This window comes from Dermochelys coriacea, chromosome 26, assembly GCF_009764565.3.
Source record: "Dermochelys coriacea isolate rDerCor1 chromosome 26, rDerCor1.pri.v4, whole genome shotgun sequence".
In the NCBI taxonomy this organism is placed as follows: domain Eukaryota; kingdom Metazoa; phylum Chordata; order Testudines; family Dermochelyidae; genus Dermochelys; species Dermochelys coriacea.
The window spans coordinates 5,799,179-5,822,991 of NC_050093.1; the positions used below are offsets into that span (position 1 = coordinate 5,799,179).

The 23,813-nt window shown below is 50.4% G+C and overlaps 1 protein-coding gene across 6 annotated transcripts in view; it reads left to right on the forward strand.

Annotated features, from left to right (window-relative positions):
• Positions 1 to 23,813, forward strand: part of BMP1 (bone morphogenetic protein 1) — an 86,045-nt gene that overhangs the window by 29,804 nt on the left and 32,428 nt on the right. For all 6 annotated transcript variants that reach the window (XM_043503038.1, XM_043503039.1, XM_043503040.1 and 3 more), the window contains exons 2-6: positions 10,394 to 10,507; positions 13,280 to 13,441; positions 14,778 to 14,895; positions 19,317 to 19,495; positions 19,729 to 19,834. In XM_043503038.1, coding sequence (XP_043358973.1) covers positions 10,394 to 10,507; positions 13,280 to 13,441; positions 14,778 to 14,895; positions 19,317 to 19,495; positions 19,729 to 19,834 — 679 coding nt within the window. The remainder of the gene's footprint in view (positions 1 to 10,393; positions 10,508 to 13,279; positions 13,442 to 14,777; positions 14,896 to 19,316; positions 19,496 to 19,728; positions 19,835 to 23,813) is intronic.

The window sequence follows — 23,813 nt, forward strand, 5'->3', positions numbered from 1 at the left end:
TGCAGCCAATGCTGTCAGAGAAATTAAAAGTGTCTTGGGAATCTTTGCAAATGGGTTGAACGCTCCTTCACTCCATTATCTGTGATGTGGCAGCGGAAACTCCAGTGGATCATTTTATGGCATTAGTTGAAATCTTTTGCTTGAAAAAAGATTTTTGATGAAAATTGCCTTTTCTTAGAATAAAAAAAGGTTTGTTCTTGTGACATTTTCTGGTTTTTTTTCTCAATGAAAAAATTATATATATTGGACATTGAAAATTATTAAAAACTGAAAAACAGTCATGAATTTTTAAAAAAAAATGTTTTATTTTGTTATGAAATTTTTCTTGGAAAATCTTTGCCATTATCTGACCAATTCTGTTAGTTTCTAATACCCGTTAAGCCCTGTGTGACAGTAGGGGGAAGGGATAGCTCAGTGGTTTGAGCATTGGCCTGCTAAACCCAGGGTTGTGAGTTCAATCCTTGAGGGGGCCATTTAGGGATCTGGGGCAAAAATTGGTGATTGTGCCTGCTTTGAGCAGGGGGTTGGACTAGATGATCTCCTGAGGTCCCTTCCAACCCTGATATTCTATGATTCTATGATTCTATACCCCTCTACCCATCTCAAAGCACTTTTCAAACAGTAATTAATTCAATCCCACAACCCTCTGCAGAATAGATGAGTATCATCATAACCCACTTTGCAGATGAAGGAAAGAGATAGCACAGGGAAGTAAGCGAGTTGGGATGTTGATCCTGCGCCCATTGAGACAATGGTAAAACTCTCATTGGCTTTAACAGGAGCAGGCTTTGGCCCTAGCCCAAGGGCACTCAGCAAGCCAATGGCAACCTGGGAATAGAACCCAGGGGTCCTGACACCTAGTAGCCTCCTGTACCTCAGTGAACACCACTTGCTTTCAGCCAAAGGAACCCAGGTGTCCTGATTCCCACTTAGCTGCTCTAGGCACAAGACCACAGTCCCCTCTCAGAGTCAGGGATAGAAACCAGGAATCCTGATTCCTAGTCCCCTGGTTTAAATACTTCTGCCTCTTTGGGTCCATCCCAGTATCTGCTCAACTCTGCTAGTGGTGCCAATGACTACAGACTTTTTAACCCCCAAGTCACTTAGGCTTGCGCTGAACAGAGTTAGACAACATGCCAGTAAAAACACTGACGGCTGGAGCTGATCTGGTGATAATGGGGGAAAAAGAGCTAGCGTACGTAGAACCACAGTCCTTCTCTCCAGCATTCCCTGACACGTTCCCTGACCTACAGTGATCCTCCCGTACAAGTCACCCATGGTGCACTGCAGTCATGTTGAAAAGGAGGACTTGTGGCACCTTAGAGACTAACAAATTTATTAGAGCATAAGCTTTCGTGAGCTACAGCACACTTCATCGGATGCATGAAGTGAGCTGTAGCTCACGAAAACTTATGCTCTAATAAATTTGTTAGTCTCTAAGGTGCTACAAGTACTCCTTTTCTTTTTGCGAATACAGACTAACACGGCTGCTACTCTGAAACCTGCAGTCATGTTGGTACATGTGTAGCTGAGCTCTTTGAAAGTGCTTATGGAAGGAGCTCGCAAATGATACTTTGCTGCCTTGGTTTTGCTGAATATTTTAAAAATATACGAATAATTATTGGTTTCCCATTTCCTGCCGGAGGCTTTAGGAGCTTGGTCAAGAGGGCAGATTTTAGACTGTCTATTCCTCTGATGGGCATTGTTGCCACCTTGTTGCAGTGGCCAATATGTTCTGTTTTTGTTCTGTTTTGTTGCTGCCGCGTGGGGGGGAAGATGGAACTTTTCCAAATCCTAAGTGTGCAGTTTGTCTGTGTTGATTCCCTTTACCAACGATCCCTTTGCTGCAGAGAATGATGTTCTCCACCCACGTGGCTATTAAAATACATTGCTTCTTAAAAACACATAAAGCCACCTTCATTTAGGGATACACCCAGCTTCAATGAGCCAGATCCTTAGCTGCAATCAATCAGCATTGCTTGGTTGAAAGCATCAGCCACTTTTCAGAGGAGATGCATTTATTTGTCAGTTATTGAAGATAATGGAATGAGGCTAAGAATCTGGCTATAAAGAGTTGCAGTTTCATTACCCAGGTCTTGCACGTACCATAAGTCTCCCCATGTGGCTTCTATACAGTCTCTTAATTTATATCTCTTGGGTGCATTCATAGCCTTGCACCTCCTTCAGCGAGTTTACTTTCCCTTGCCTTTCTGTACTGTTCTTTCGCAGAAAAGGATCTGTGGATTACAGTGGACAAGAAGCAGGACATGAGTCAGCAGTGTGCCCTTGTTGCCAAGAAGGCCAATGGCATATCGGGCTGCAGTAGTAGGAGCATTGCCAGCAGATCGAGGGAAGTGATTATTCCCCTCTATTGGGCACTGGTGAGGCCACACCTGGAGTATTGCATCCAGTTTTGGTCCCCCCACTACAGAAGGGATGAGACAAATTGGAGAGGTTTCAGAGTAGCAGCCGTGTTAGTCTGTATTCGCAAAAAGAAAAGGAGGACTTGTGGCACCTTAGAGACTAACAAATTTATTAGAGCGTAAGCTTTCGTGAGCTACAGCTCACTTCCGATGAAGTGAGCTGTAGCTCACGAAAGCTTATGCTCTAATAAATTTGTTAGTCTCTAAGGTGCCACAAGTACTCCTTTTCTTTTTACAAATTGGAGAGAGTCCAGCGGAGGGCAACGAAAATGATTCGGGGGCTGGGGCACATGACTTACAAGGAGAGGCTGAGGGAACTGGGGTAATTTAGTTTGCAGAAGAGAAGAGTGAGGGAGGATTTGATAGCAGCCTTCAGCTACATGAAGGGGGGTTCCAAAGAGGATGGAGCTGATGGGCAGGATCCCCTGGGAGAATAACATGAAGGGGAAAGGAGTCCAGGAGACCTGGCTGTATTTTAAAGAATCCTTATTGAGGTTACAGGGACAAACCATCCTGATGTGTAGAAAGAATAGTAAATATGGCAGGCGACCAGCTTGGCTTAACAGTGAAATCCTTGCTGATCTTAAACACAAAAAAGAAGCTTACAAGAAGTGGAAGATTGGACAAATGACCAGGGAAGAGTATAAAAATATTGCTCGGGCATTCAGGAGTGAAATTAGGAAGGCCAAATCACACCTGGAGTTGCAGCTAGCAAGAGATGTTAAGAGTAACAAGAAGGGTTTCTTCAGGTATGTTAGCAACTAGAAGAAAGTCAAGGATAGTCTGGGCCCTTTACTGAATGAGGGAGGCAATCTAGTGACAGAGGATGTGGAAAAAGCTAATGTACTCAATGCTTTTTTTTGCCTCTGTCTTCACGAACAAGGTCAGCTCCCAGACTGCTGCACTGGGCAGCACAGCATGGGGAGGAGGTGACCAGCCCTCTGGGGAGAAAGAAGTGGTTTGGGACTATTTAGAAAAGCTGGACGAGCACAAGTCCATAGGGCCGGATGCGCTGCATCCGAGAGTGCTAAAGGAGTTGGCGGATGTGATTGCAGAGCCATTGGCCATTATCTTTGAAAACTCATGGCGATCGGGGGAAGTCCCGGACGACTGGAAAAAGGCTAATGTAGTGCCCATCTTTAAAAAGGAAAGGAGGAGGATCCGGGGAACTACAGGCCAGTCAGCCTCACCTCAGTTCCTGGAAAAATCATGGAGCAGGTCCTCAAGGAAGCACTTAGAGGAGACGAAAGTGATTAGGAACAGTCAGCATGGATTCACCAAGGGCAAGTCATGCCTGACTAACCTAATTGCCATTTATGACGAGATAACTGGCTCTGTGGATGAGGGGAAAGCAGTGGACGTGTTGTTCCTTGATTTTAGCAAAGCTTTTGAAACGGTCTCCCACAGTATTCTTGCCAGTAAGTTAAAGAAGTATGGGCTGGATGAATGGACTATAAGGTAAGATAGAAAGTTGGCTAGATTGTCGGGCTCAACAGGTTTGTCAATGGCTCCATGTCTAGTTGGCAGCCGGTATCAAGTGGAGTGCCCCAAGGGTCGGTCCTCGGGCCGGTTTTGTTCAATATCTTCCTAAATGATCTGGAGGATGGTGTGGATTGCACCCTCAGCAAGTTTGCAGATGACACTAAACTGGGAGGAGAGGTAGATACGCTGGAGGGTAGGGATAGGATACAGAGGGACCTAGACAAATTAGAGGATTGGGCCAAAAGAAATCTCATGAGGTTCAACAAGGACAAGTGCAGAGTCCTGCACTTAGGACGGAAGAATCCCATGCACCACTACACACTGGGACCGAATGGCTTGGCAGCAGTTCTGTAGAAAGGGACCTAGGAGTTACAGTGGACGAGAAGCTGGATATGAGTCAACAGTGTGCCCTTGTTGCCAAGAAGGCCAATGGCATTTTGGGATGTATAAGTAGGGGAATTGCCAGCAGATCGAGGGATGTGATTGTTCCTCTCTATTCGACATTGGTGAGGCCTCATCTGGAGTACCGTGTCCAGTTTTGGGCCCCACACTACAAGAAGGATGTGGAAAAATTGGAAAGAGTCCAGTGGAGGACAACAAAAATGATTAGGGGACTGGAACACATGACTTATGAGGAGAGGCTGAGGGAACTGGGATTGTTTAGTCTGCAGAAGAGAAGAATGGGGGGGGATTTGATAGCTGCTTTCAACTACCTGAAAGGGGGTTCCAAAGAGGATGGATCTAGACTGTTCTCAGTGGTAGCGGATGACAGAACAAGGAGGAATGGTCTCAAGTTGCAGTGGGGGAGGTCTAGGTTGGATATTAGGAAAAACTTTTTCACTAGGAGGGTGGTGAAGCACTGGAATGGGTTACCTAGGGAGGTGGTGGAATCTCCTTCCTTAGAAGTTTTTAAGGTCAGGCTTGACAAAGCTCTGGCTGGGATGATTTAATTGGGGATTGGTCCTGCTTTGAGCAGGGGTTGGACTAGATGACCTCCTGAGGTCCCTTCCAACCCTGATATTCTATGATTCTATGTTCTCTGTGGTGGCAGTGACAGAACAAGAAGCAATGGTCTCAAGTTGCAGTGGGGGAGGTCTAGGTTGGATATTAGGAAACACTATTTCACTAGGAGGGTGGTGAAGCACTGGAATGGGTTACCTAAAGAGGTGGTGGAATCTCCATCCTTAGAGGTTTTTAAGGCCCAGCTTGACAAAACCTTGGCTGGGATGATTTAGTTGGGGTTGGTCCTGCTTTCAGCAGGGGATTGGACTAGATGACCTCCTGAGGTCTCTTCCAACCCTAATATACGACGATTCTTGGGACTACCTAAGCGAGGGTATTGTCCATTAATGTATTTGAGAGTCAGAACTCCTGCAATCCCTAATCTTCCCCTTGCAGGTTCTGACATGTTCCGTAGAAGCTCTATTTTTTTTATTATCTTGTAATTATTATTATTATTTTTGCACTACTCCATTGCCTCCTTGCCCACATAAATGGATAGCCAATCCAAATATTGCACAGTTCATAGCCAGGTTCCTTCTTCTAGCTGCATGAGGCAGTGTGACACAGTGGGTAGAGTGCCAGACTGGCAGCCCAGACACTTGAGTTCTTCACCCCAGGCCTGCTCTGTGACTCTGGCAAGTCACCCTTTGTGTGTCTCGTTCTGCTCTGCTGTAAACTAGGGAGAAAACCCACCCTTCTGGGGGAAGTGTGTTGAGATACTGGAGACTTCACAGCACCGGTGCTGCGGTAAGATCTCTCGTGTAGCCGCTCTATGCTGATGGGAGAGAGCTCTCCTGTTGACATAATTCAACAGCCCCAGTGAGCGGCAGTAGCTATGTCAGCGGGAGAAGCTCTCCCACCGACATAGTGCTGTCCACACTGCCACTTCTGCCACTGAAACATATGTTGCTCAGGGTGTGTGTGTGTGTGTGTTTCACACCCCTGAGCAGCATAAGTTTTGCTGACATAAGTGGTAGTGGAGACGTGGTAGTGTAGAACATCATTGTTCTGTATCTGGGTCAAAGCTGTGATCGCTAGAGACTGGCCTGAACCATGAGGTCCAGAGCCAAAGGTCTCCAAGTTTTGTTCAGAGCTGGGGGGTTGGTGCAGCCATTGTAAAAGGGGGGCAGGTACCACATTCATCTCTGGGTTGGGATCTGATTCTAGCCCAATATTCAGAAGGCTTTTGGTTTTCTCTAGTTACTCTAATTGTCCTGCCTCATTTTCATAATTAAAGATATAATTAAAGATGTTCAATTGCATCAAAGCAGGGACTGGGCATCACCTTTCCTTACATGTTAACTGATCCTGTCAGCTTCCTTTTCATTTTTATTACTCTCTCCTCTACCTTTTCCTTGGTGCCAGAAAATGCTGGTGAGCTAGAAATGCAGGAGGAGGTGGCTTATTTCATTAAGTCCTATGATTCTGTCCTCCTCATTCCACTGTGCTGGCTCCTTTCCCTTTCAATGATTCTAACATGGACTGTGGCTGCCCATTGATTGCATTGTAGAGGGAAGGGCAAGACACTGCCTCATGCAGTCTGCAGCTCCCCGTTAATGGACCTGGCCCATGGTGCTAAGCACTGTGCAAACACAGAACACAGAGATGGATGGTCCCTGCCCCAAAGAGCCTGCAGTCTACTTACGTCTTTCGACTCTGGGCTCTTAAAGGAACAAGATAAATGACCTAAACCCCCTGCTCCAGACCTGCACAGGGTGTTTCAGTGAAAGACTGGCTCCCAAGGCAGACAGTTGAGCCAAATTCCTGTAACTGAACTGAATCGCCATTCCAGGGCTGGCTGGCTGAGTTCTGATGGTGTATCTCTGAGATGCAGCCCCTAGGGTTTGCATGTGGATTCCATCTACACAGCGAAGAGGAGAGCTTAGATGGCTTTTCCAGGGGAAGGGAATGGAGGGAGGAGGAAAAAGCCATCTGCCAAGCCAATCGTTAAGTCTGGGGAATTCTTTCTCAGCCTCCTTTGGCCAGAAACCATCCTGTTTCTTTTTAGCACTGTTTTTTTCCCTCTGTGGCAATGCAAGTTATATCCTTTAAAGATTAGGTTGCTCCCATGGCCCCCCTGTGTGCAGCATACAGCACAGGCTTTGTTTACCCTGGTGATTCCAGCTATCAGTAGCCAGTCACTCACTAGTGCAGAAGTGCAAGCCCAGAGTATGTATTATCCAGTCAAATGGCTGTGGGCACTGTTCCCTCTAAGCTGTGCGCGTGCCTGCGCACCCGGCGAAACACTGCGCGCATAACAATTTGCACAGAAACACAACAATTTGCACAGAAGAAATTTTTTGCGCACACGGCCTGTCAAAAATAAGAGGGAACATTGGTGGTGGGGCAAGTCTGCTTGATGAAATAGGAAGGAGGCTAGAGCTGGGCAAGGGGAGCGAGAGGAGCAGAGAGAAGGACCAGTTGTGTGATAACAGCAGAAACGAGTCCATGAAGGGTTTTAAACACAAGAAGGATAATTCTGAACTGGCTTCTGGTCTATTTAAATTGTAGGCTGCTCTGGGCAAGGACTGCCTGGTTTGACCATGCCCAGCACAGTGGGGTCCCATTCTTGGTTGGTCCCTAGGCGCTACCGTAATAAACATGATTAATAGTAATAATGGGATTTCAGAAGCTGGATACTGGGATTCCCTCATCTCCTTTCTCCTACCACATGTGCTAGGTGTCCCCATTCCGTGCATCCCGAACTCTGCTGTCACGTTCTGGCTGTGGCTTCCATTCTAGGTGTGTTCTACACAGAGGATTGACTGGCATTATCTGCTTGCATGGCGCAGTGCGGTTCTTAACTACCCAGAGCTCTACTGTGATGCCTGGAGAGCTTGTTGCTGTAGAATTGCCTTTGTAACCAGGAGGACGGATACTCCATCTTCTCTGAGAGTCAAATTCCACTCATACACCGAGCACTGGGCCAGGACTACGTCTATGCACGAGGCAAGGCCCAATCTGAGGGCTTAAGTAGGACTAAAGTGGTGCCTAGCCTTGTGGGTACTCTGCTCAGGGGTGAATTTCATTGGACACATGGGGAGAAATCTTCTGGGCCTTCCTTACCCAGGCGACACTCCCAGTGGTTGTAGTGAGATTTGGCTGAACGAGGGCCGTGCCGCAAGCTCAGGGGTTGGCTTGCAGCTCCTGATGGACCCGAACCAAACCACTGGATCAGATCCCAGATCTGAACAATGCGCTTGGGCCACTAATCTTTATACCAGGACAGCCCCAAACTTAGCTCCAAACTTAAAATGCGAGTAAAATCTGAATCCAGACTTTGCAGCTTGAGCCCCATCTACCCTTTGAACGTTGGACCCCCTCCTCCAAATCGGGCACAGGGCCCCCACCCCATCCTCTGAGGGCCTCCGTTGTGACTCTGGGGCTGTTGTCCGCAGTGGCCATCATGCGAAGGAGCTGAATCCAGGTTCACTGTGGGGAAGGAGGGAGGCAGAGGCCGTGTTTGCACCAGTGATCTCTCAGTTGTACCATATGGTTTATATTCTCTTTGGCAGAGGAAGCTGAGGTTATTTGAGTATCCCTTGGCCGTAGACTGGTGTGTGTGTGGAGACACAAAAAAGGGAGGGTACAAAGAGGGAACTTGCAAAAGAAGCTTCAGGTTAAAACAATGTATGTAATAATAATTAATAAAAAAAAGTCCCGAGGCCTGTTGTATCCAAACCAGATGTCTGAGCGTCACTGCTGCCAGCAGAGCTGGTGAACCGGCACAATTGTGGGGCACAGAGCACCGGCGGGTGCTCCAGCTTCATCAATCTTCTTTGTTGCTGCTTTCCCTGCACGCACTGTGTTTTTATTTAAAAAAAGAGAGTGGGGGGGAAGGAAGGAGAGGAAAAGCCAGCTACATTCTTTCGGAGGTGCATCTGAGGTGGAGATTAACTCCTCACTTTTCCTGTCCTGGGATTCAGGGGAGGCTGGGCAAGAGGAGAAATGGAGAGAGAATCTGCCTTAGTTATCCCTGGATTGAAGCCGCACTTTGCTCCAGTAGTGTGTTTTCTGAGATCGGTTATCTGGGATTATGACATGGCCTGTGCACAAGAGAATCCATGGGCAGGTCCCGGGACACCAAATACTGTCACCCCCCTCGCCTGCCCCATTCGTTTACAATGGTTATCAGTGTCCCTTGTGAGCTGGCAAATGTGCCCCGACCCAAACCTGCAGGATACTCTGCAGCTGCTGTGCAGCTAAGGAAATACGGTTGATCTGAGCTCAGTTTACTGGCGGCAATGAGAACCCAACAGACTAGAGCGTGTGCACTGGGCTTCTAACTCACCGAGCTACAGAGTGGAATTCTCTGCCCTGTGATTTATCGCAGTGTTCCTGTCTGGCCCTGGACTCTCTGTATCCATGAGGCACCCTCTGAGCTGCACGTCCAGGAGCCTGATCCTGCGTTGTCCACTTTGTGCAATCATTTGCACCAGTGCCAAGTGACTGTAAGATGCCAGTTCTGAAGGATAGCATTTGACACCCTGTTGTGCTGGTGTAAATATGACTGCACAGGGCAATAGAGAATCGGGTCTCCAGTCTTTTGCCCTGCCTCCTTACTCTTGTCAGAAGGTCCAGTGGAATGTTCTGAAATAATAACCCTGGAGAATAAATATACGCTGGCAGTATCGCTAATGTCAAGCCTTTATAAATCATGAGCTGTGTCCCAAAAATCATGGAACTGGCTTACAAATCATGAGATATGGGGCTGGGGGGGGGGACCCAGCAACTGTTGAGTTCTTTTTCTTTACCTCCTCATGTCTGGGCCTTTAGAGTGCCTTTGGGTCCTGGTTTCAAGCTTTTCTCGGCAACCATAAGTGCTAGAAACTTCCTCCTTTTTTTTTAATGAAAGTGGAGATTCTCACCTAACCATGTTCATCTGTGGTCAGAAAGTGCCTTGAGAAACACACCAAATATAGTGAGACTCCGTGACAGAATCACAAGAGCTGGCAGCGCTGAAGTCTTGTGATGCCTACAAGTCGTCACCAGTTGTCCGTCACTCTCCTGCCCCTTCTACTTGGACTATGATTATGGTACCATATGGGACCCTGGAACCAAGACCCCAAAGTCCCGTTTCTAGAGCATTGATTGCTCTGGCAGCTAGGTGCTGGTCTTAGCCTTCCTGGTGACAGAGGGCCAGAACAAACCCGTGCATCACTGAAACCCTGAATGTCCCCGTTTTTTACCTTCAGTGGGGCATAAGCGCTGAAAAGGCCACGTACTAGGAAATTTTACCCATAAGCATTGCAATGGGAGCTGAGCTCTTGAAAATCTGGCCCAGCAGTGGCTGCAGGACATTTGAAAACCCAGCCCTGAGTATCTGATCTTTTTCTTGATTCTTCCCAAGCTGTCAGCTTGAATAATATCCCATGACTGCAAACTCCAGGGTTCCCCTTATAAAACTCCTACCCTGGAAGGGCAGCAAAATTAAAACCTGACGATTTCTGCCCCATAACTGGCCTGTCCCCTTTTCTGTTTTCCAGCTGCCTTTCTGGGAGACATTGCATTGGACGAGGAGGATCTCAGGTTATTCCAAGTGGACCGACTTGTGGACCTCAAACGCCACACCATCGAGAAAACAGCCACCAACACCTCGGGTACAGTAGCACCTTAAGAGCGGTCGTAACTGCTCAGCTGCCAGAGCTCTTTACTCTGGTCCCTTCCAGGTGCTTCCTTTAGATGCCTCCGCACATGGGGGGTCAGAGAAGAGTGGGGTTGCCAAAGTCTTTCACAGTTACTGTTATTTGGTAAGATTACTAAGTGCCTCCCAGCCCCAAAGCAGAGGGATGTTTCTGCCCCATCTGCGGAGCTGCTGATGCTGGGGTGGTCCCCGAGGTCACATTTCTAAATGATTTCCGGCAGGTAGTGTCACATGTTGTGCTACACAATGAAACGGAGGGAGAGTCCCCAAAGCAGAAGGGATCAGCTGGCAGGGGATGGCTTGAGCCAGGGCCCCTTGAGAAGAGGGGATCATGGACTGAAATTTTCAAAGGGTCCTGATGGGAAAGTCAATGGGAGTTGAGAGCCCTGCTCCCTGAAAGCGCCTTTGAAAACTCCATCCTGTATCGTTAGCCCAATATTCGTTACTGGGGAATGCCTGGCTGCAGGATGCTGTTAGAAGGGAGACCTTGACTCAATGGTAGGGCACTGGCCTGAGAGTCGGGAGGCCCCAAGTTCCCGGCTCTGCCACTGCTATACTGTGTGACGTTGGGTGAGTCATGTCACCTGTGTGACTCAGTCTGGGAATGAGTATCGCAACACTGGCCCGTCTTCATGCAGTGCTTTGAGCTTGAGTGATGGGAAGCACAGAGGTTTATTATTCATGTCCTGGTTGTCTCTGGCAGGGCCTGTGTTGTATCTCTCTTAAAAGGAGCAAGATATAGAAGGGACCTAAGAGATTTAATTCCCCCTGCCCCCATCCATTTTACGATATCAAGCATCTGGATTATTTATAGTATCCATAGCTCGCAGGAGCCCAGGTCCTGGACCAAGACCCATTGTGCTGGGTGATGTACGAACGCAGAACAAAGGGATAATCCCTGCCCCCAAAGAGCTCACTGGTTTAGCCCCGAGAGCCACAGGTAGGAAGGACACTTCCCTGTCTCCAGGATTCTCTTTCCTTGTCACATTGCAATCACAGACCCTCCTGTTCTAGCTCTGTTCACCACAGGCCCTTAACTAGTGTCTTGAGCACAGGAGCCATTTGGTGCAACCCTAACATCAGGGCTCCCCAGCCGTGTTCTCCTGCCTTTCTTTCATCCTTCCCGCCCTGCACCAAAGATAAACAGAATGGCCTGGCCAGCGCTGAAGGATTGCATAGACCCTATCACCCGTCCTGTGAGAGGTAGGGGTCATTAGCCCTGCAAGCTGCCCCACTGTTAGCTCAGCTGCTAGTACTGAGACAGACTGAAAAAGGGGCAGCCACCTCTGGCATGGCTCCACTGATAATATTTGCAGGCTGCACGTCTGTTTGGGATAAGACAAAGGTACCCCAGCTCAGGGCCAGTTCCCACAGGCACCTCAGGGTAGCTGTTTAACCATTCACATTCCCCCGGAGTTCCTGGGGATCTGTCCTCCAGTCTTGCTGTCTCCCTGGTGGGGGGATCTATTAAGCTGTAGGGAGACTCTCCCCAAAGAGAAGAGCAGATGCCCCATTGCTTGGAATTGTAGTAGCTGGGCTAGGCAAAGTGCTGGGAAATAGGATGGAGGGGACAGTCCTGCTATGGGCCCTGGGGGCAATGGACCAGTCGGGAGCTAATGGGTTTTCTCCATCTGTAGTTTCTCCTACCTCATGCACCATCGTGGCTCACACAAAGTGGGCCCCATGGTCCGCTCTGGCTGAGATTCTGTAAAGTGATTAATCCTTGGGGATATCTCTGTTCTCAGGTGCCTGGCCCAAAACCATCCAAAGGGGCCTGACTTTCAGACGGTGCTGAGCACCCGCCCTCTGGTGACATGACCCCTTTAAGACATCTTGAATTGGGCATCGAAAATCACTCTGGAAAATCTCTTCCTATGAACCAGTCGGGGTCCCAGGGCAGAGCTAGGGACACAGCATAATCCCAGTGCCTAAGCCCTTCCCACAGACCTGGGGACGGATCTGTGGCAACTCGCTCTCCTTTGACTCCTGTCCTGGATATTGTCCGTTGCGAAATCAGCAAGCCCCATGCACTCTTTGCCAGGGGGCCCATCTGTGCGGCCTTGGCCATGCCATGTCCCATCACAACCCCAGCCCATCCCGACAGGCAGCATCTTCCATGAGCCCTTTGATGGCAGCATTCCAGACTGTCTGGAGACCAAGAACTTGGTGCGCCCCGGCTGCTTTTATTTCATTTTCTTACAGAGAGAGGAAAAATTTTGGAACGGCTGTGATTCCCAAGCCAAGCACACATCACTTGAGATCCTGGGGGCACTAGCTGGCCTCTGCTCTGCCCCATTCTAATCCAGCTCAAGAGGGACCACTGTCTCCTCGGCACTGTAGAGAACTGGTGGCTTTGGCAAAGGCCATACTAGATGAGTAATTAGTCCATTCTGCCTGTAATCTGGGCTAGCGGGGAGATCACATCCTGACTTTCCACTGTGAAGTCCTGGGTTCAAGTGTGATGTAGACTCGTTCCTGCGATGAGTTTGGTGGTCTCATCTTAATCCCTGTTATCATGACCGTCAAACTGGGCCTTGGATTCATCACCCCAAAACAGATGTAACGGAGCATGGATTATTGATCGGTCTGGTGTGTTGGGTTCGCTGGGCCAGGTCCATCGCTGGCGTCACTGAAGTCAGTGGTGTTACACCAGGGAGGAATTGGGGACAGTCAGGTCACCACGGTTCCATGGTCACATCCCCTGCCTTCGCTGCCCTCCTGTCCCCAGGAATCAGCACCAACAGCACCAGCCTGAAGTCCAGGAGGCAGCGGAAGAGACAATGGAGGCAGGGCCGGGAGCGGTCTCGAAGCCGCCGGGCAGCCACTTCCCGTCATGAGAGGGTGTGGCCGGATGGGGTCATTCCCTATGTGATCAGCGGGAACTTCAGTGGTGAGTGGGGGTGATCGGCATGTGCTGGGCCCGCCGGCTCGTACGCTGGGAGCGCGTTTCATTGCCAAGCTGTTTTCCTTTCTCGTTATCTATTGCTGAGGAGAGAAGGGCTCCAATGTGGCAGCAGCGCAGTCCAGTGGTTAGAGCAGGGGATTGGGAGTCAGGACCCCGGAGTTCTATTCCCAGCTCTGCCCTCAACTTGCTGTGGGACTTTATATAAGTGGCTTCCCCTCTATGAGCGTCAGTTTCCCTCTCTGTTAAAATGGGGATGGGGATGACTAAGGCCCTACCAAATTCAGTCATAGGATTTTAAAAAAAACATGATTTCAGATATTTAAGTATTTCATGCTGTTGTAACTGCCGGGATCCTGACCCAAAAGGAGTCGGGGGGTGAGGGGGACAAGATTATTGTAGTGAGGTTGTGGTATTCCAACCCTTACTTCTGCGATGCTACTGGCAGCGCTGCTGCCTTCAGAGCTGGGTGGCTGGCCAGAAGCTGCCTTTCTCCAGCCACCCAGGTCTGAAGGCAGCACAGAAGTAAGGCAGGCAATACTGCGACCCCCTGCAATAACCTTGCAAACCCCCCACCCTCGTTGACCTCCTTTTGGGTTGGGACCAATGTTCCCCTCTAATTTTTGACAGGCCGTGGGCGCAAAAAAATTTTTCTGTGCAAATTTTTGACAGGCCGTGTGCACAAAAAATGTCTTCTCTGCAAATTTTTGTGCGTGCGGTGTTTCGCCGTGTACACGGGGTTTAGGATCTGTGTGCGCACGCACATGCACACAGCTTAGAGGGAACAGTGGTTGGGACCCCCAGTTTGAGAAATGCTGGTGAAATCTGTATGGTTTAGGGTAAAAGCACACAAAAGACCAGATTTCACAGGGGAGACCAGATTTCACGGTCCATGATGCATTTATCACGGTCGAGAATTTGGTAAGGCCCTAATGGTGACTCTTACCTCCCTTGGTAAGAGACCTGTGGATTGTGCATGCAACTGCTTCCACTGAGAACAACAGGAACTGATGGGTGCTGGGCCCCTTTGAAAATCTGGCTGTGCAGGGCCATGTAAGAGTGAAAGATCATTGCTCATTCCAGCACGTTGCTCTGCCAGGTACTGTAGGACTCTGTGACAGGTCTGGCTCAGCCGTAGTCCTGTGCTGCCCCTCACCCACCTCAGCAGGGCCAATGGTGATTATTTATTATTACAGAATGTGGGCTCTCTAGTTACGAACCATGGCCCCCTGGTGCTAGGCACTGTACAACTCGAGAACAAAAATCCCATGGGGCTTAGAGTCTAAGGAGCTGAACTCCTGGTCTCCTCCTGCCTCTCTTGCAGGCAGCCAGCGGGCGATTTTCCGGCAGGCCATGCGCCACTGGGAGAAGCACACCTGCGTCACGTTCTTGGAGCGCAATGCTGAAGAGAGCTATATTGTGTTCACGCACAGGCCATGTGGGTGAGTGGGGCTGAGGCTGCTGCCGGGCGGGAGGTGGTTCTCGCTCACCAGAGCCCAGGGGGACATTGTGCACTGGACAGAATCACCCATACTGGGAACTAAGGCTGAGATTTACAAAGTAGTCCAGGGGAGTTAGGTACCTACTTGACTTTGAAATTCAGTAGGAGCTGTGCACCTTATTCCCATAGGGCCCCTTTGGAAACCCTAACAACAAGTGGGGCAACATTGCCGAGTGATTAAAGCACAGCCATGGGAATTCGACCTGTCCTCTAATCCGCTTCTGACTTGCTGGGTGACCTTGGGCACATCACTTTGCCTCCTGGGACCTCAGTTTCTACATCTGCCCAGCGATGATAACAGTGCGGGCCTGCCCCCACAGGGGACTGGGAGGACTCGTTTTGTAAAATGCTTTGAGATCCTCAGATGGAAGGGGTGAAAGGAGCCTTGGCTTAAGAACTATGATTTTAATTATAAAGGACATTGGCAAATTGGAATTCAGAGGAAAGGTGGCAGAAAATTATGATGAGCCAAGTTTGAAATGTGGGTGCCTGGCTTTGCAGTGGATACAAAGGGCCTGACTCTCCTCTCACTCTGGTGTAACTCTGCTGAAGTCAAGTAGCTATGTGGTGTAAAAGTGAGGAGAGAATCAGGCCTCCAAGTTTCATGCAGCCCATGAAAATTTTATTCTTTTCATTACAGTAAGGCCTAGAAGCCCACGATCTGTGTTGGGGCCCCATTGTGCTGGGTGCTGTCCATGCACATAGTGAGAGTCAGTTCCTGCCCTCAAGAGCTTACAATCAAAATAGACAGGACTAGACAAAAATTAGGAGGGTAAACTGAGGCATAGAGCAGGGCAGTGACTTGGCCGAGATCAGGCAGCAGCTCAGTGGCAGAGCCAGGGATAGAACGCAGCTCTCTGGAGTCCCGCTCTAGTACCTTAACAACTGGACTTTGCTGCTTATCTGACTCCCCTTCATTTGAAAGAGCAGGTCCATAATATAGAGCAGGTCCATTGCATGCTCTGGGGGCCAATCCTGCAGCCCTTGCCTACCCAGACGGTCTCATTAAAGTTAACAGGTCTTCTCGCTGCAGGCTCAGGTCCCGTGCTAGAAGCAGACCACATGTGCCATTCCGGTGCAGTCCCGTCTGTCGCGGTCACTGCTTGTGATCATTCAGCTGTTACACAGCGATCCTTTCCAGAGGGCAGAGTGTGTCAGTGTTGTGCTCAAGCACCAGGCTGCGGGGGGGAGGTTCAGGCTCTAGGGCAGATGTGGCAGGGATCCATTTGCTCAGAGGTAGGGGTGGACTCCTCCCCTGTGTGATGACACTCAGCTGCCGGTGAACAGAGTGGTGGCTTGTGGGGCACTAATTAGACCCACTTAGGTATCTTGGCATTGAAACTCTGCCTAGCAGAATTTGCTCTGCCCTAACTCAATAGAAACTTTGGTCCTGATCCTGAAATAAATGGAACTTAGGCACTTGAATGACTTTGAGGATCTAGCCCTTTGTGCCTGATTTGGGAATTTCTTTTTTAAGGAGTTGGGTGCAAAGATCCTTTCAATATAGCACTACAAATTGGGGTTGCCCAAGTTGGCCCTCCTAGCAGGATAAGAGGAAACACTTTGTCACACAGTCACGCTGTGGAACTCATTGCCACATGATATAGTTGGGGCCAAGAGTTTAGCAAGTTGCAAAAAGAAGGATTGGGGATTTTTATGTGGATAATAAGACTAATCAGAGTCCTAGTAGTAAGAAAAAAATAAAACAAGAGCTTGGAAAGAGAGAGAAATCTTCATGCTTCAGGGCATGTACCAATCTCTAACTAATGAAGGTCAGAAAGAAACTTTTCTTGGAGGGCAGGTTATCCCACATTGGCCTTTTGCAGTTTCGTGCACCATCCTCTGAAACACCTGGTGCTGGTCACTGTTGGAGACAACGCTCTTGGCTAGGTGGAGCCCTGCTTTGACCCAGTCCCTATGTTCACAGACCCGTTTGTGCACAGTGTGCATATGCCTGCAAATTAGAAACTTTGGTAGAATAATGAGGATGGATTCAGACAACCCAGTCTGATTGTGCTGGTGAAGCAGCAGTGAAAAGTAGGTGGGGGATGTGATAGTTGTCCACATAGTCAGCGAGGAAGGAGGAGAGCCCTTGGGGTGGGGGCTGAAATAGGATAAAATTAAGCAAGGGGAAAGGCAGGCTGACTCTGAGCAAATATTTCCTGACAAGGAGAAGTATCAGGCTGTGGAACAGCCTCCCTGGGGAACTGATGGATTCTGCAGGCCTTCAGCTAGCCTACTGCAGGGATCAATCCTGGGCTGGCCAGGCTGGTTAGACAGGACGGGGCCAACCTGCTTTGTTCCATCTCCACATCAAGGCAGAAGGCAACTCTAGCTGGAAGGAGGGCTGCTCCCTGGCATGGCAGGAGCTGCGTGTTCTCAGCAGGTGCGGTGAGCTGGGGAGGCAGCTTTTGCTGGGAGCTCCCCAGCCCAAGTGCTGGAGCCGCATGAAAGCCGCCTTCTCCTCCCCGTACCTGCACCTGCGTGTGGTACAAATGCAATAAAGCAGGGTTATTAATTAATCCTCTGGTTTAGCGGAGTCAATCCACGGAGGAGCCATGGACCCACCCTCTTCCCACAGCCAGCCAGTAACAGCCAGGAGCCCTGCTCATTCCCTGGGAATGAAGCCTCTTGGTAGGAGACTAGCAGGGACTTGGTGCACTGCAGAGGTGGAGGAGCAGGAGTGATGAACTCGGTCGTGCTCTGGAGCAGCCCCTATTGGCCAGCATAAGTAGCAATGCCAAAGCATGACACTCTCGAGGTCCCTTCCAGTCCTAGGATTCTTTCATCCCTCCGTTAAGTGACAGCGGGTTCAGCTTCTTGGTTGCTTGCTTTGTTCAGATCCAGTTCTTCCTCTTCCACCTCAGCCGTGCCTAGCCATAGAATAAGGTGCGCTATTGAATGAAACAGCTGGATTCACTAGAAGCCTGCACACTGAGCTGAGAGTACTATCACCTGAGACGAGGTGCCCAGTACCTCACCGGATCAGGCCCTAAAGGATACATTTTACCTTGATTTGCTGTCAGCACATTCAGGCCTCCAAAAGTCTTGGGGAGGAGAAAGCGCCTCTCTCTGGCTACTCAGCCTGGTGCGGCTTTGGCTGACTCCACAAGTCTTTAAGGAGAGGTGTAGACAAAAACAGGGCATTCCCAGCGGATCCACCTCTAATTGCAGGGGAGAGAGAGAGACATGTGACAAAGTGCAAGATGTTAGAACCATCACCCAGGAAACGTCCACGCATCCTGAGCCAGGGGGCCAGATTCTGACCCTTTTGGAAACTGGCCAACTCCTGCTGAAGGCAATGAGTATCTCTCCATTGACTTTAATGGGTGTATAGACCAGGGTGCGCCATTGATTTCAGGGGAGCTAGATCAGTCTGGTCCACAGAGTGCAGCGTTCTCCTCGTGGGCCCCAAGTGGCAGCAGCATCCTGGGGTTCGGTTCAGAGCAGCAACCAGCAGCTTGGACGCTCATGCAGACCTCGTCGGAGCTCTCGGAGCCTCTGGCGTCTGGCCAAGGAGCCTTCCTGGTGGTATTTTGGCTCTACTAGTTCCAGTCCTGGCCAGAGCGCAGAGCTACAGAAAGGAAAGACAATTGTTCTTAGGAGTTAACCCCAAACTGGTCCCAGGCAAAGATCCAGGCCAGGTCTTTCTCCATCCAAATTGGTTCCCCCATCCCCACCTGGGGCAGCTTCTCCCCCCGCCCCCTCCTTGCTGGTGACATTCACTTTTCCAGCTTCCACTTTTCCATCCACAGGCAGCTGCAGCCTCTCAGCCCAGTGGGATGTGCTAAGCCTTCCCAGTTTCCGACTAGACCCTTCTCGAGTTAAAGTCACACAGGGTTTTGTTTAAATAAAACCTGGGCAGGCCATTAAAAGTTTCCAGAGAGTAATGCTTTTCCATATGCGCTGCCTCTTGTGGAGACTTTACAGCGCTAACACTTATGGCCCTGCTGATTTTCAAACGATTCGAAGGGTCATAATTTCCCCATGGTCAGAGGGGGACGCTCCCTTCTCCACCCAGCTCTCAGACGTGCTTCGGTCATGGGAGGAGGAGGTGGGGTGTCCCCGCGAGCACAGGTTACTCCAGACCTTCCATCATGTGATTGCAGACACCTGCTCATCTAGGATGATGGATGGAACCCGAACTCTAACTCCAGGCCACTTAGCGCCAGGGGAAGAGCATAGCCTTAAGACCATTAACCCTTTGGAGACTGGCATATCGGCACCTCCCCCTGAGCACTGCCCTCGGAAATGGCAGTGATCGAAGGGTTAAGGAGAGTTGCTGATGGGCTGGCTGATTTCTTGTTCTTGCTACGCATGGGGTTCGATGGGGCTCTTATTCGCCCTTTCCACCCACTCCAGGTGCTGCTCCTATGTGGGCCACAGAGGAGGGGGACCCCAGGCCATCTCCATTGGCAAAAACTGTGACAAGTTCGGCATCGTGGTTCACGAGCTGGGTCATGTCATCGGCTTCTGGCACGAGCACACGCGTCCGGACCGGGATGACCACGTGTCCATCGTCCGGGAGAACATCCAACCAGGTAAAGGCCCCTGCACTCCTCTCCACTGCCATCTTCCTCTGTCCTCCCTTTCCCTTCGTCCCCAAGCCCGGCACCCTCAAGGATGCAACTGGGAAGTAGCTGGCAGTAATCAGTCCATGCTCAAGGGGAGAAAGCGAGACCAAGGACGTGCGTGGCTTATCCAGGTTCTCCTTCTCCACCCACTGCTGCCTCCCTTGCTTTATTCATGCCTCTGTCTCCCCCGGTTTCCGCAGGGCAGGAGTATAACTTCTTGAAGATGGAGCCCGAAGAGGTGGAGTCCCTGGGCGAGACATATGATTTCGACAGCATCATGCACTATGCCAGGAACACCTTCTCCAGGTAAGAGTCCGAGGAGATGTTGCTTCATTCACTTGCTCAGCCCATGTGCACACACCTGGCCTCTCCCACCGGAGTTTCTTCGTGAAAGCCACGCCTTGGGCCCGAGCCCTCTCTAGTGCCCTATGGACCTGCCACAGGGATGAGCCTCGCCCACTGCGTGAGACATAGCAGGCTAGGATGAGATTCCCAGCCGGGCGCTCTCTGCTGGCTTGTTGGCCAGTTCAGGTTAGGATAATTGTTCCTGTTGCCCTGGGAAGAGGCCTGAGGGGACCAGATGTCTTTCTTGGAGGATGGGGGTTAAAGAAGCCAGGGGATGTAATAGGGAGGGAATTTGCAGGAGGAGGCAGAGAAAATTCCTTGACTCAGGCTTCTGCAGGTGAGCAGCTCCTGAGGAGCTGCAGAATTAGACCCCTAAGCCCAGTTTGTTACTGGCATCACTCCACTGACGTCAGGGAGGGATCCCTTGTCCGTGTGTGCCTGGTGATGAACCGGCTGCGGCTCTAGGGAAGTTCACCATCTTCCCCCTCTGAGGGAAAGCCAGGAGGGTACTCTCCTAAGGCGGCTGGGCACAGACAGACCCTACAGGTCTCTCTTGCTCCCTGGCTGTCGCTGCCCAGTGTCCCCACACAAGCTCCCCCACAAGTCCTGGCCTGGATTAGACAGTCGGGGCTACTGACAGCATGCAGTGGCCAGAGGGGAGATGGAGAGCGGCCAGAGAGAGAAGCAGCCACCTCGGTCACACGGCGAGGAGGTCGGGAACTGGATTGGGAGATGCAGCCTCTAGCAGTGAAGCCTGCAACTAAGGGCACTGAGAAGGGGAGGAAAAATCATCGTCTCAGGGAGGCTCGGTGCCTCTGGGACATTTGTCCAGAATCTCAAGGCACATCCTGCTCTAGGTCCCATGTGGAGGCAGCGTCCTTCAGAGGCCTGTGCCAGAGCATTATTTGACAGAAGCTCTTGAATCAGCCTGAGCTAATACTCCAGTAAAAGCCCATCCCAGGCAGCCCACACAAACAACAACTCTGTCAAAATAGTCCTGGCAGTGCTTACAAGGGCTGGCCATGGCCGGCTGCCTCCTAGGAGTCAGGAATAGGAGCTGAGGGTTTACCTTAGAAAGGCAGAGGAAGTGCAGAGCTGGGCCTGGAAATCCTCTCATTGCCCTAGGGAGAAGGCTATGCACTCCCAGGTTGCGCACACCTGCCTCCCACGCTTCCCTTCTTCACCCCTGATTCAGTAATTCCTCATCCACAGCAGATGTGGAAAGCCACAGAATAGGGTGCCTGTGTACTAGCATGGAGAGAGAGGAAGGAAGGAAGGAGAAAGCAAAAAGCTCTATTTAATAATGATACCCAGCTCTAAGATAAACATTTAGCTGTAGTACTGAGGCCTCTCCTGGGTCTTCTGCCCTGGCCAATGCAGGATTGTTCCCTGCAGTACATTCTCCAGGGTTTCGTCCCATCTAGGTTTCAATGTTTCAACTCGTGAGGCTCTTCCTCCTTACCAAACATTTCCTGCTCTTCAGCCCCAGTTTCTGCAGGATGCAGCTGGCAATAGTACCGGCTGAAACACGCCAGGCAGCAACACACACACCGCAGGTCAGGTGTATCTCATCCCATCTTCCATGGCCATGAATGATTCTCCTACCCCCTCTGGGATCGCACCTTTCAGTGTTTGCAATAGGAAAGCTGGGATCTCCTCCGAGGTGCATTGGAGCAGAGAGAGAGAGAGAGGCCCAGAATGCATTCTCACTTGCAACAAGCTGTGTATGAATCCTGATTTTAAATGCATGAAAAATCCCCTTAGGAGAAGTTAACCTTCTGACACAGCTGCAGCCAGGGAAAGGGCTTTGAAAATACAAATCGCTAATTACTGTATCTTGCGGATCGCTGGGAGCGAGCCAGCAGCACCCCATCTGGATCTGCCACTGCAGCCTGACTGCACTGCGCCACAGCCCACCTCCTGGCGGATTGCATCCTTGCATGCTATGAGCTGACGATATCCTCTGCTGAGCCTGTGGGCTCCAGATTATTCCTCCTTTTGTTGCCGCTGTTGGGCTTGTTGGTCTTTTCCCCGGGGAGGTTGGCTCGGCAGGTGAATACCAGATTGTGAATTCCTTTCGGCCGAGCCCGTCGGTGCGCGCTCTGCAGACACATGTCACTGCAGGCTACGAAGGTGCAGCTGGTGCAATTTCTCCTAGCGCTGTGTTTGTGTTGCTGCCTGTCATGTTTCAGCCGGTACTATTGCCAGCTTCATCCACGCTGCCTGGGACATGCTGCTGGGGCTTGCTTTCGTAAGAGACACACAACGTTCCCCAGAGGGCATGAACCAAACCTACCCAAACCACCTGTTATCTGTAATGGAGGCAGGTCCCTCTGGCTATTTACCATGGAGTATAACAGGACAGGGGTCCAGAGACACAGAGTCAGGCCTGAGTTAGCATGGGGGCTCCCTTCCTCTGCTGCATGTCAGTGGATTCAGTGAGATCAGCCAGGATCAGGCCCCGATTCAGCAGGTGCAGAAGCATGCGCCCAGTCTGTTACACTGACGTCAGCAGGACTACCTGGGTGCATAAAGCTGGGCGGGTGCTTAAGTGCTTTGCTGGATCAGACCCTGCAGTGTCCTAGGCACCTTGGTCCTACCGGGTCACGTTTTCAAAAGTCGCTAGTTAGAGCAGCCTGAACCAAGGGGAGGGGTCTTGGTTCTATTCCCAGCTCTGCCACTGACAGACAGGGTGACCTTGGGCAAGTCACTTCACCTCTCTGTCTCACCTTCCTTTTCTGATTTAGGCTGTAAACTCCTCTCAATGGTGGCCCAATTTCTGTGTGCTACCATAATAATTTGAGGTGCTTTTGGTGCCCAACTCAGGACCCCTCTTTGCAGAGGTGGTGAGCACTCTCAGCTCCAATTCTGGGCAGTGGGAGATGCATGCATCCATCTCCTCTTAACCAGGAGAAGAAGAAAAGTTCAGGTGAATTCTGCAGAATTCTCCACCAGTTGGACACCAAGCCTTCAGGCACCCTGAAGGAGGGGCGGCTTTTGAACAGTGTCCTGCTGATCTGGGAAGCTGGACACCTGCCCGTCACTGGTGAAGTGGCATCTGGAGAGCTACAGCAGCCTTGATTGCCAAGAGGTCCTGGCCCTCCATCAAGAACATTGCAGAATTGCGGTTGCTCGGCACTTTTTTTTTCTCTTTAATAAAAAAGCCTGTACTTCCACCCTGCCCTGCGATTCCATGAAAGCTGGGCACGGGAGGCTCAATATGGGACAAACGCTTGGGCTGCTCCCTCATGCTTCATATTCCCAGGGTCACTGTCAACTCGCCACCTGGTTACTCACTGCGGAGCAGCCCTGAAATTTCATCACTTATTTTCCATCTCTGGCCAAAGCCAGTTGAGGAAGAAAAAGGCTGGACATGAGGCATCTTCTAGCATGATTTGCCGCACACGATGGTGCTGCTGCTGGTCAAGAATGTCCCATCGGCCTTGCCTTGTGCTGCTCTTTTAAATTCTGTTGCCTCTCCTGTCTTTGCCCCAGTTGCCAGATGAGGATCCCTGCCAACTGGGTGAAACGTAACAATAACTCCACGGGGCCGGGAAAGCAAGCCTACAGATCACTCAGGATGGAAACTATAGAGAAATAAAAGCCCCCTTTCCCCCCGCATACTCCCCCTTCCAGATTTAAACAGATCCATATGGTAACAGGAGCAGGGAAAGATTCCATTCATTAATGGCAGAGTCCCGACCCGTTGGGGGAAAGCGAGCCCAAGCTGCTTGCACAGCCTCTCTCTGTCTCAGTGCCTGGTTCTCATTCTTTTCCATTTTCCTCCATTCCCTCTTCCTCTCGTTTTCTTTCATTTTCTCTCTCTCTCTCGGGGGATGTCTACACTGCCACAGTGCGTCAGGCCTGGTCTGCACTGGAAAATGAGGTCGGTTTAACGACGACGTCGGTCGGGGTGTGCAAAAGCCACGCCCTCGAGCGG